This window comes from Hyperoodon ampullatus (genome assembly GCF_949752795.1).
Source record: "Hyperoodon ampullatus genome assembly, chromosome: 7".
NCBI lineage: Eukaryota > Metazoa > Chordata > Mammalia > Artiodactyla > Ziphiidae > Hyperoodon > Hyperoodon ampullatus.
Genome location: NC_136920.1, coordinates 69,257,742 through 69,270,871, shown reverse-complemented (window position 1 = coordinate 69,270,871; position 13,130 = coordinate 69,257,742). Strand labels below are relative to the sequence as shown.

The following is a 13,130-nucleotide window of genomic DNA, read 5'->3' as shown; positions in this document are numbered from 1 at the left end:
AGACCCACCCCAGGGCTTTTAGTGAGGAAATTGCTTATCATCATGACTGGCACCATAAAAGGACTTGGTAAATGTTGATTTCCTTCTCACTCTGCTTTTCTAAACAAAGCTTTCAAAAACACGACAAAAGAAAAGAGGCAATAAAGGATTGTTATGGTCCTTCTAGAGACTTACTATACCATTCTAAGTTACAGATCCATATCTGTGAGACTCAGGTCACTCATATGCTGAGTTCTGTCCCTCTTGTTCGTTTCAAATAATCCTCAATAGCTTTCAAGGTTGCAGAAACTCAATCTCGACACTAGGCGGTGCTAGAGCCATTCACTAGGCTGAAGTCCGTGTGGCTGGAGGAAGGCTTCAGAGAGGTCTCTGCATTGGACAACTCTGTTTATAACTTGGAGTCATCTAGGGCTCCGAGTCCATCTGGCCTGTTAGACCTCTGCGTTCTCTAGTCCAAGGCCAGTCTTCCTTTACAATCCTGGGGACATCAACGGACGTGGGCAGGTTCTACAGGAGACCGGGAGCACCCTGAAACTTCCAGCCCTGATTTCACAGAAAGATGCCTCTGGCCCCTGGGAACCATGGCTGGGATGATTAAGGGAGCACAGACCCTCCAGAGGCATGATTTCTGGAAAGGGTGACCATGTCTCTATTTCACCTGCCTCTCATCTGTCTCACAAACAGATCTGTCTAAACAAATGTTAATTAATCAGAATGGCTGGGAATAATTAAGGAGACTACAGTCCTTTAGAGGATGCATCGTAAGGAAAGGAATAAAATTTATTTTTTAAAGTTCCAGTAATTCCTAACAGTCAGACTTAACTGGAGGAACTGGGTGGTGGAAATTCAGCATTGATTTGCAGGAAACCTAGGCATTTTCTACTCAGGCGCCGGAAGAACTTGTGGAGGATGTGGCTTTTGCTCAGAATTTGTCTTTCCTGTCTCTACCTGTACTCTGGGCTTTTGGAGCCACAGCTTGATTTACTGAGCTAAACAAGTCAGCAGCTAATTTGTTCATTCATGGCTGTCCTTTGAGAAGTGGTCCTGGGGATAATGATGAAGATCATTGAAAAACAAGTCAGTTTCTCTGGGCAGGACCTCACAAAGTAGGTCACCCTGGCTTTCCACTGGCCTGAGGGAGGCTAGAATCCCATTAACCTCAATAGAGCAGGCTCACAAGGAGGGGCAGGGTTGTTTCTGCAAAACAAAACTTGGCTGCATGTAGGCTTCCTAATTTGACTTCCTAATGAGATTTGGAAGAGGAAAGGGGAGACTGGGGTATGGGAAAACCAAAGGAAAATTCCTTTCCCTTAACAAGCTGGTAGCACTGAGTGGAGAGGCTTTGGGAATTTGGGAAATCTGAGTGTTTGCCATGGATTAATTCTGTTCCACTGGGGTCTCAAGATATCTGAGGGATGGGTAAAGGGTGGGAAGGTGTCCCCAAATATTTTTTTTCAAATCTTCAGGAAAAAAAAGCTCCACTGATTCTTTCATCCTCTTGGAGCTACTGCCCAGTCTCTCTTCTTTCACATCAAATTTCGCAGAAGAGTTGTCTGTACTCACTGACTCCATAACCTCACTTTCTGTTCACATTTCACCCTGCTCCAGGCTGTTTACCCTCCCCCCATAACTCGGCAGAAAGGATTCCCAATAAGGTCACTGATGATCTTGATGTTGATAAATCCAACTGGCATTGTGCAACTCTGGTCTTCCTTGATCTCTCAGCTGCCCTGGACACAGCTGTCCTTCTTGAATGCTTTCTTCCCTTGGCTTCCCTGTTACCAAGCTTCCTTCCCCAACCTCCTTGCTATTCCTTTTTTGCTCCCTTTGCAGGCAACTCCTCCTCAGCATTAAATGTTGGAGCTCCTCGGGACTCAGTCCCAAGCCCTTGACTCTCATTCTCAAGCTGTCTCTCAACCATGTCCTTGGTGTTGATTGTCTCCCATTCCTTGGTGACCCTCAATTTAGAATTCTCCCCCTGATTTTCAAAGCTTTATAGTTAACCGTGTTCTTAACACCTCCAGTGTCTGAGTGGGGTCCTCTGCAATGTTAAAGCCATGGGGGACACAGAGACCAAGGCTGCATTCCCCGAGGAGGTAGGGGCACTTGGTACTGCACGCATGAGCAGTGCACCTCACCTGCTCAGCCACCTGAGAGGCAGTGCTGACTTTTACGACATAGCTGGCATGCGGCGGCCAGGAGGCGGGTGGCTCCACGTACAAGGCCAGGCTGGGGGCTGGACAGGGCCCTGTTGCTACTTACACGTTGAGAGGCTGCCAGGCTGGCCACTGAGCTTTGGCTTTGATGACAGTGAGGACCTCATCGCTCTGTAAAAAAGGACCACAGGTATTTAGTGAGGAGAGCTGGGCTCAGGGAGCAAGAGGGCTCTGACATAGTGACGTCCACCCCCATGCCCTTACCTGCTGCTGAGACTCTACCTGCCCCCGGGTGAAGAGCCCTGGAGTCTTGGCAATCCCAGGAGGTGGGGCTGCATCCAGGGTGCCTGGTGTGTGCTGGACACCAAGGGGCCCACTGAGCCACACTTAAGGGTTCCAGCGCAGACCCTTCTCCACAGGAGCCAGGCTCTAACTTGCCCTCCCCCTGGGATGGCCAGACCTCCACATCATGTCCAGCCTGGAGGGCAGGTCATGCTCTCTGTGTCCAGGCTTCCACTGGGGCCTGCTCCAGCCACACTGCAGCCACCATCTGACCCCGAGGGTTGTCACCCCCGAGGCCTCTCCTGCTGTCGAGACTCACATACTGGATCAGACTCCCTTGGACAAGGAGGGCAAGATGAAGCCTGGGGCCCACGCTCCTGGGCCACTCACGTAATCCTGCTCTAGTTTGCTTTGGACAGTGTGTAAGGCACCCTTGAAGCTTGGGGACCTAAAAGAATTTTTTGAGGAAGAATTTGATAATTAACATTTTAGAAGGAAAGCCTTAAGTCACCATCGTGGGGAAAAATCAGAATTTTGTTAATCCTGCTTAACTTTACTTTGAGATTTGTTTGGGTTTTTATTTTCAATTACACATTGGGGCTGAGGGCTACCATAGGCTTTTTAAGGCTTAAGCTTCCACAGGTCCAAATTCAGTTTTGGCTGGGGTTTCCCCAGAGTGGATTCAGCTGGTCCTGGAGCTCCCCTTCCCCGGGCCGGGGCCCAGCAGTGCTCAGACACCACTGTCCACGCTGCCCAGAAAAGCCCAGGATGTTACCAGCAGGGGCAGCAAGAGCTTTGTTGCCGAATGAACAGGTTTCTGAGTTCCCGAAGGGCAGAGACTGGCTTGGATGGCCCACAGCTCTGCCCCAGTCCTTAGAGTTGTTCCTGGCAGCAGGTACCTGGCATGTATTTGGGATGAATCGATGAACTTCTCCTTAGTTGGTGGGTACCTTGCCCAGAAAAGCCCATGCAAGGAGGAGGTCAGAGGTGCCTCCAGGCTCAGGCCGCAAGATTAGAAAAAGCCTCTGGTCTGGAGCACCTCATCTGCAGCCAGGGAATGGGTTGCTGGAGCAGGGTGGGGGAGCTTAGAGGGGACAGGAGCTCAGCCAGATCCTGCTCAGCTTGGGCACCTACTGATGGTCCTGGTGGGGCGAGGGCAGGAGTGAGGCCCACAGAGCACCCCGTCCCCCCAGAAGCTCGCAGCCTGCTCTGAGCTCAGGCTTCCTTGGGGGTTCCCCCCTTTGGTCAGAGGAAAGAATCTGTGTATGCACAGACACCCCCCGCCACTCACATGTCTGCAGGGAGAGCGTTTCCAAGTCCTAACAGAGCACTTTACATTTCTCATGGGAGATTTTTTTAATTTGTTGAGACTGTATCCCTGACTCACTCCTAATACGCATCTGCTGAGTGACTGAGAGAAGCTGCCTGACATGAAGTCACATGTAAGACTCGAGCTGGTCTCCTGTGACCTGGGTTTCCTGTACTTAGCTCATACGTTCCGTGTCCCACAATGAGTTCTTCATCTGCCCCTAGAACACTGCTCTTCCTCAGTGGACCCCGTTGGGCACATCCAGCAGCTGCCTGCATTCCTCCATCTCTTACCCCTCACAGCCGTCGGGCCCCAAGATCCACTGCATTCACAGCCTTACTATCTCGAGGCCTTCCACGGTCTCCTCACCAGTTGCCCCGGCTCTAGTATCTTCTTGCTTTTCCCCAGTCCACCCTTGACATTTCCGCAAATCTGACCATATCCATTGCCTGCCTAAACCCTGCAACAGCTCCCCACAACTTCCAGGGTGATTTCTGAATCCCTGAGTTTTGCCTCCGTGGCCCGCATCAGCTAGCTTTTTTCTTTGATTTTTAATTTCAGAATAATACATGCTTTTTGTGGAAAAATTTAGCATCACAGAAGCACACACTGTAAATGTTGAGCATTCTACTTTAGCATGCACCCTGGCTTCTGCCACCTCCTTCTCCAGAGTGTTACAGTTCAGTACATATCATTCCAGACCTTTTACTATTCTTAGGTATTATGTGTGTGTGTGCACGTACATTATATACAGCTTTTCCCACAAAAATTGCATCATATTGAATATCTTATTCTGCACCACGATTTTTACATTTTCCCCTTACTATCGTATCATGGGAAACTTTCCATGTCAGTACCTATGGCAATATAACTCCTCTTTTCTTGATTTAAAGTGTTAGAGATCTTCAAATTAGGGTAAGCCAGGTCAAGACTTAGAAGAAAAGAAATCCAAGTATGAGATCCAAGGAATGAGGTACTGTCTGAAGACAGTCCTTTTGCCCTTGAAGAAATACTTTACTAAAAAATAAAATCAATGTGGGTGGAGTTAAGGGGGCCACCAAGTTAGCTGGCCCTGCAGATGCACCTTGTATTACAATTAAATCTTGGTTTTCAAGTCCCAACTAATGACACTGATTTTGCTTTTGCAGCATATAACTCAACAGAAATTTTTGGGGCCCTCCACTAGTGTTTATGGTGCTGACATTCCATCTGTATTTTTTAGAGCCATGGAGGCTCCAAGGATGGTGGTTCCACGTCTGCAGGCACTAGAACAGCTTCTTCCTGTAAACTGTTTCATCTCATGGTTACGCACCATCTGCATGATGAACAGTTCCATGTTGTGATCTTTTATGTTAGCCAATGAAATAAGAACACAGGAACATTCTGGAAAATATATTTTAAAAACTAAATATTTTTCTTGAAGCATCAAAATTCTCTAGTAGAACCAAAGCTCTATAGAATTGGAGAGGGTCTGGCTTGTTCATGGCCATATCCAAGTGCTGTGGATACTCAGTAAATTGGTGAAAAAGCAAAGCCACACCATTTTTTGATGTATGTGTAGAATTCCATAGCATGCATGTTCTCTTATTTAACTGGCATTATTGGTGGACATTTAATTGTTTATATAAATGATGCTATAATGAACACTTGTGTACATATTTCTTTGTTTACAAGTTCCTGTGTCATAGACTTCCAGGAATGATCAAACGATGAAGCAAATTGACAATTTTGGTAGTGCCTACCAAATTGTCCTCCAAATGTCTGTACCAATTGATACTTCAGCAAGAATGTGTATGTGCCAATGTCTTTACAACTTTGGGCACACTGGACACTATCAATCTTTTTCATCTTTACTAATCCAGCAGGCAGGAAAGTAGCATGGATAAGAGCATAAGCCCTAGAGTCATACCTGATTTCAAATCCTGACTGCACCGTGACTAGCTCTGTGTCCTTTGGCAAGTCGCTGACTTCCCTTAGCTTTCTCATCTCTGAAATAGGGTTAAAAAGTATGGGCTTCTCTGGTGGTGCAGTGGTTGAGAATCTGCCTGCCAACGCAGGCGACACGGGTTCGAGCCCTGGTCTGGGGGGATCCCACATGCCGCGGAGCAACTAGGCCCGTGAGCCACAATTACTGAGCCTGCGCGTCTGGAGCCTGTGCTCCACAACAAGAGAGGCTGCGATAGTGAGAGGCCCGTGCACCGTGATGAAGAGTGGCCCCCGCTTGCCACAACTAGAGAAAGCCCTCGCACAGAAACAAAGACCCAACACAGCCATAAAAAAAAAAAAAAAAAAAAAAATCCAGTATATCTACCGGGCTTCCCTGGTGGTGCAGTTGTTGAGAGTCCCCCTGCCGATGCAGGGGACGCGGGTTCGTGCCCCGGTCCGGGAGGATCCCACGTGCGCGGAGCGGCTGGGCCCGTGAGCCATGGTCACTGGGCCTGCGTGTCCGGAGCCTGTGCTCCGCAACGGGAGAGGCCACAGCAGTGAGAGGCCCGCGTACGGCAAAAAAAAACCAACCAACCAACCAACCAACCAACAAAAAGTATATCTACCACATGGTGTTATTAGGGGGACAAAATGACATAATTCAAGTAACGTGCTAATAACCGTGCCTGTATTAGCATCAATACTAGCTACTACTCTTATTCTTATTCACATTCAGGCCAAGATGGTATTAGAACTGATTTGTACTGCCTAAGTACAGAGAATGGAGCACACAGTAGCATCAACAAAGCCACAAGGCCTCAGGAGAATGTCCCCTTATTTAAAGGTTAATGTAGCTGGGTGAGCCTTGGATGGGGGCATTGGGGCTCCAGGTACTTTACATTCTGAAGACTGAAGAATTTAAATTCAGAGTAAGCAACCCAAACTTCAGACTTAAATGAAAAACTGTTTTAACAAGTCTCTAAAGCCCAGAAAGGATCTTTCAAGATCCTTAAAGCCCTTATCCATCTCCCATAGGACTGTTTTCAAAGTATTTCAGGGCACTCAGTTCACGCCTCGTTTGCATGACGTTAGCACTTTCCCAGAGATATGCCAATTAAAATTAAAAACCTCCAAGAAGCTACAGGGTACTCATGTCCATCTTCCCGGGGATGAGTTCTTCCATTTTGCTTTCGGTAAACATATTGTGAAGATGTTACAACTGTACTCAGGCTTCCTCAGGTACCAAATGAAAATTGCACGGCCTACTAAATCAGGCCATGGGCTGAGGTCAGATCCAGAGGAAGGAGGATTCCTGTGGAGTGGAAACAAGTCTGGGACAGGTCAGGGGCAGAAATCTCACGGCTATCAGGAGATGTCACGTCTGAGCAGAGCAGAGGGACAGAATGTGAGTCTGGGGGGCCGGGTGAGGGCTGGTGTCTGAACATCCTTACCCCACACGGACCCTCCCATGCCCCCCCGAGCCAGCTCCCAAGGCGGGAGAGCTCCGGCATCTCAGCTGTGCTCACGGCAACAGGCGAGTCTGTCCCCTCCTCCCTGCCTTGCTTCTCACCTCTTCTCTGTTCCTGCACCTTCCTGCCTCCTGAGCTTTTGCCTTTGTCTCCCAGTCCTGAACCACAACCTGTTTCTTCATCCGAAGGCCCATTTTGCTCCTCGTGGCACTGAAGCTAAGCTTCCTCACCATAGCACGTCCTGCCCCAGACCAGCAGTCTGGGAGTCAGCCCAGCCAACTTGCCTCCTGCCCCCCAAGGAGAGAAATGAGATGCAATCCATGAGGGGAAGGAATCAAAACAAGTAGAAACAACAACAGCAACAATCTACTGTTTTCATGTGCTAGGCACCTTGCTAATCACCTTATATGCAGTATCTTATTAAATCCTTACGACACGTTTGAAAAATCGGTATATACTTTTTAATCCTCAGCAATACATTTCTTTGGCGAAATTAGTTACACCGTTAGTCAATGGCATGTCTAGAGTTTAAACCTCAGTCTGGAGACCACATTTGTCAGCCTGTGAACCCAGGTGGAAGGGGCTGGGAGGGTAAGCCGTGGGGCAGGAGGGCGGGGTCTCCTGAAAGGTTGGGCCCCACCCCTCCCCCACCCGTGCTTCCGCTGTCCTTCAGGGCATGTCCTAGGCTACCCTGAGTTCTGAATATTACAGCCATGCCCGGGGGATTATCATACAGTGTTCACAATACTGGTAGTGGTAATGCTGTCCTGAGAACTGGTTTTGATAAAGAGGGGGGAGCACAGGGTCCTTGAATTGGAGAGAAAATGCTGCTACTAAAGACAAGGAAAGCCGATGACACTAAATGCAGGGGCAGTGATCCACGTGTGCGCACACAGAGACCCCCACCCCCACCCCACCCCACTGTGCATTTCCCCATTTATCAGCTTGCTTCTCAGGAAAACCTTGGGAATAGCTGCCATTTCATTTTGCAGATGAGGAAACTGAGGGTCAAAGAGGTCAAGTGACTTGTGAAGACTGCCCAGTAACCACGGTTCCAATACAGACGAGTCTGACCCCAAAGCTCATGCTCTTTCCACTTTCCCTGACGATTCTTCTTCTCCATCTCCCTCTTGTCCCTCCCCTATTTTGCTTGTTTTTCAGCAAGACCATGGCTGCCCCTGGCTGACAGTTTTCTCCAAGGAGCCCTTGATTTGAGGCACAGGGACACCCGATTCCCTCTGGAAGGACAGCACCTGTCATCCTGTGTAAAGACCCCAGTGAGCAGTGTTTGGTTCCATTATTGGCTCCTACCGTTTCCCAGAATTCCCACTGACCACCCATAAAAAATATCAGTCCTGATGGCTCCCACCTCTGAAGGGGACTTTTTTTTTTTTTTTTTGCCGTACGCAGGCCTCTCACTGCTGTGGCGTCTCCCGTTGCGGAGCACAGGCTCCAGATGCGCAGGCTCAGCGGCCATGGCTCGCGGGCCCAGCCGCTCCGCGGCACGTGGGATCCTCCCGGACCGGGGCACGAACCCACGTCCCCTGCACCGGCAGGCGGACTCTCAACCACTGCGCCACCAGGGAAGCCCTGAAGGGGACTTTTTCATCCCTCGGTGAGTGTCCTGGTGATGAGCAGCAGGAAATGAGACACTTTATGAGGTGATAATGGAGCTTTAAGCATCTTTAACATCAATTGTGCCCAGGATGGCTCCCCTCATTTCAACAGCCTCTGGGTTTATCGGGTCATAAATACAAACAGCTCACGTTCGGTGGTGCTCCACAGTTTGCCCGTGGTCTCACGTGGGCTGCACTGTAGCCCTCTGAGGCAGGCAGGCAAATGGTCCTCCTTTCCCAGATGTAGTAACTGAGCCTCACCTCTCTCTGCTGCCAATGATCAATGCCCAGCCCTTAGCTTCCAGACCATTTAATGCAGCTGGTCCCTCCCTCTGCCTTGAAACACTGTCCGCCTGGCTCTGGCACTTGCTGCCTCTTAATTTTCTCCTCACCTCATTCCTCTTCAGTCTCCCTTGCTGACCCTCTTCATCCTCCTCCAAACACTGGAGTGCCCCTGTATTCAAGCCCTTGGTGTTCTTCTCTTTTCTATTCACACTGCCTTGGCGATTTCCTCTTGTCCCATGCCTTAAAATACGAGCTGTGGATACACCGATGACTCCTAAGTTGTCATCTTCCCCTCAACCCCGCCTCTGAACTCCAGCCTGTATGTTAACTGTCTTGACACTTTCTCATCTGGATGTTGAACTGGTATCTCAAACTCAGCGTGTCTGAAACCAAACTCCTGATCATCTCCTCCCCAAACCTGGCCTCTCTCATTCTTCCCATTACGTTAAATGGCAATGCTGTCCTTCTAGTTTCTCAGCCTTGAGGCTTCTCTCTCTCATACTCCACCTCTGATCCTCCAGCACATCTATCAACTCCACTTCTAAAATGTATTTATGAGCCAACCACTGTCTGTCACCATCATTAGAGCAGGGCCTGAACTGTATCCTCCCTGTGTCTTCAGCGCCATCTTGGTCCAAGCCACCACCATCATCATTTGCCTGGATTATTGCAGCTGCTTCCTGGCCGGTCTCTCTGCCTCTTCCCTCGCCCTCCTCCAGGCTCCTCCTCACATAGCAGCCACATCATGCCATCCCTCTGGTCAAAATCCTCTAATGGCATCACACCACACAGCCAGTGGGGACCTTGCGATGGCCCCCTTGGCCCTTCATGATCTGCTCTGCCCCCTGTTACCTCACTAGCTTCATCCCTAACGTCTCTCCCCCTTGCTCACTTTGCTCCCAGCCGCCCTGGATGTCTTCTCCTCAGACATGCCAGGCACACTTAGCACTTGCTGCCCCCTGAGCCTGGGGTGCTGTCCTCCCAGACACTAGAGCATGCATTCCTCTGTCTCTTCCAGGTCTTTGCTCAAATGTCACCTGCTCAGTGAGGCCTCTGCTGACCACACTGTGCAAAAGAGCAACTCCCTGCCCCTTCCTCTATTTGGCACACCCCCACTACTTTATCTGGTTATTTTTTCCCCGTAACATTTGTCCCCATCCGATATACTATGTATTTTGCTTTCTTTTTATCATTGATCTCCCCCTGCTAGAATAAGCATTCCACGCGGGCAAAGGCTTTTGTCTGTTTTGCTCACACACCGCTGTACTATCAGTGTTTAGAGCGTGCTTGATCAATCTTTGCTGTTTGAATGACAGGCTGTGCTGAGGAAGAAGCTGGCGTCCTTCTGAGCCCCAGGCCACCAGGACTCCACAGCGCAGGATGGAGCCAGAGCTGGGTAAAGTGACACTGATGGACCTGTGCCCTGAGCTGGCGCGCACTGGAAGAGCCAGTGGAGAGTGCCAGCCAGAGAACTCTGTTAGACCTGCCTGATAGTAGAGGGAAGGGGAAGGGACAGGACGTGCTGGCCACCTTAGGAACCACGGTGAGGCTCACAGGCTCTGAGTCTGCCTCAGATGGACACCCCAGTGACCTGGGCTGGCTGTTTATAAGTGCCTACACCCCACCTTGCTCCTAGGAAGCAGCTGCCATCCCAAGTGGCTGTCTGATCAGCTATTTCAAAGCCAGAGAACGTATCTGAAGCCCATTAACAGATCCGCAAGAAGATGATGTGGTTTCACAGAAGCATTTCAAATTCAATTTCTTTTTATTTCTTTTCAAACACAGCCTGTAATTCTGATGGGAAAATTGCATAATGCCCGTAGATAATAATTTTCCCGTGAGATGGTTTTGTGAAAGCAGCCTGACATTTCTGAAGCTGGAGAGGAAGGGTGCATCAGAGCCGCCTGGGCCTGCCCTGCTGCCCCTGCACCCACATTTGTCTCTGGCAGGTGGAGAGCTCTGAGACGGGCATCATGCCATGACCCCACAGAGAGGGCTAGCCTTCTGTGTGCCTCTGTTACCACAGGCATCGGTTTAGCTCGTTCTTTGGTGACCAGCGTGCCAATCCCGGGCTTAACCGCATTTTCTGGACTTTCATCGTATCCTTCAGAATGCTTATGGAAGTCTGCCTCTCCTCGGAGTCACACAGGGAGCTGAAGGGGTGGATGGGGCACGTCTGTGCCTCCCAGCCCAGCCCCTCATGCCCCGATCTTCCCACACTCCCCTCCCCACCTTCTGCCCCATCTCCAGCAATTAGAAAGACGTCAGTGCTGGGGTCAGAGCAGAGAAGTAAAAGAGGGGCCAGGCCAGGCGAGATTCTGACATCACACAGGAGAGAGCACGCTAAGCCGGGCTGTCTGGTTCCCAACAGGCGAGGCTGCAAGGAAGCCCAGCTGGAGCCAGGGAGGGAGGATGAGCCAGGCCAGGTCTGGCTGAAGGTGCCTGCAAGGCAACCTGTAGGGAAAGCACCCCTAACCCTGCCCCTTGGGAGCATCTCTGGGGATCTTTTTTTTTTTTTTAACTTATTTTATTTATTTATTTATTTTTGGCTGCGTTGGCTCTTCATTGTTGCATGCGGGGTTTCTCTAGTTGCAGTGAACGGGGCTGCTCTTCCTTGTGGTGGGCGGGCTTCTCATTGTGGTGGCTTCTCTTGTTGCGGAGCACAGGCTCTAGGCACGTGGGCTTCATTAGTTGTGGCACGCGGGCTCAGTAGTTGTGGCACACGGGCTCCAGAGCGCAGGCTCAGTAGTTGTGGTGCCCGGGCTTTGTTGCTCCGCGGCATGTGGGATCTTCCCAGACCAGGGCTCAAACCCGTGTACCCTGAATTGGCAGGCAGATTCTTAACCACTGCGCCACCAGGGAAGCCCATCTCCGGGGGTCTTAAAGGCACAGCATTCAACACCCCTTACCCCTCTTCCCTGTCTCCCTCTCCCCACCTTCCTCTGAGGGCAGCTCCCATCCAGTCCTGGAAGCCATTGTTAGGGCAGGGGCTGGACTGTGTCCCCCCTGTCTTGCCAGCACTGGCCTGGTCTGGGGAGGTATACAGGGAATGATTAAGGAATGAATAATGGGTTAGTTAATTAAAGAATTAATTCATGACAAGCTGGAGGAAGCCTCTGGCCTTCACTGCCCTCCCAGGGAGTCTTAGGGGAACTCTTGCGAGTGCTACGGGACTCATGCTGCTGAAGCACTTGTGAGTAGCAGTGTGAGGACCTGATTTACGTGTTTAGAGGGTTCTGCTGACTGCAGTGGGGGAGTAAAGTGCAGGAGGGCAGGGGGAAGCAGGAGACCAGACACTGGACCACGAGAGAGCAATGGAGCGGGTGGGAAGATGTCGGACGCAAGACATTATTTTAAAGGGAGAAGCAACAGGATCTTCTGATGGATTGAATGTGGGGTGTAAAACAAAGAGGGGTCAAGGATGACTCCGAGGGGAGGTGTCATATAGGCAGTTGGATAGATGAGACTGGAGTTCAAGGGAGAAGTCCAGGCAGGAGATAAATTTGAAAGTCATTGGTGTATAGGTGCTAGTTAAAGCCACAAGGCGGAGTACCTGGGCAGTGAGTGGAGACAGACGAGAGGGTGGGGGAGAGGGAACAGCCAGAAAGACAGGAGGACACTAGGACCTGCCCCAGGACCTCTTCAGAGCCCTTGTGCTGCCCCACTGTCCCCTGCCGCGCCCCCCTCCATCCACATGGTCCCCTGCTGTCCCCATTGTCCCTGTCTGTTCCCACTGTCCCCCCTCACTGCCTGTACAGCCCCCGACTGCTGCCTGCCCTGCTACTTGCTCACTGCTGCCAGCACTGCCCTGCTGGTCACTGCTGAAAATTCAACTGAAGCTGGTTTAGGAAAGACAAGAAAGCAAGGTGGTGGAGCCAGCAAGCCCAGACAGCTATTTTTGAGGAGTCGGCTAGGAAGGGGAGTCGAGAAAAATAGCTGCAGCAGGAAGGACGTGCGACTGTTTCTTAGAAGATGAGCGACATTAGGGCAAGTTTGTTTGGAGAAAGGTATAAACCAATAAAGAAGGAGAAATTGCTGTTGCAGGAGACAGAGGAGGTGCACTTACAGGACTGAGGTCCTTGAAGAG

General features: G+C 50.4%; 1 protein-coding gene across 1 annotated transcript in view; it reads right to left on the bottom strand.

The window, feature by feature from the left end:
- Window positions 1-13,130, bottom strand: part of SPON1 (spondin 1) — a gene marked incomplete at both ends in the record, with an annotated part of 272,489 nt that overhangs the window by 16,583 nt on the left and 242,776 nt on the right. The window contains one exon of the mRNA XM_079709166.1: window positions 2,263-2,327. Within this exon, the coding sequence (XP_079565292.1) occupies window positions 2,263-2,327 (65 nt within the window). The remainder of the gene's footprint in view (window positions 1-2,262; window positions 2,328-13,130) is intronic.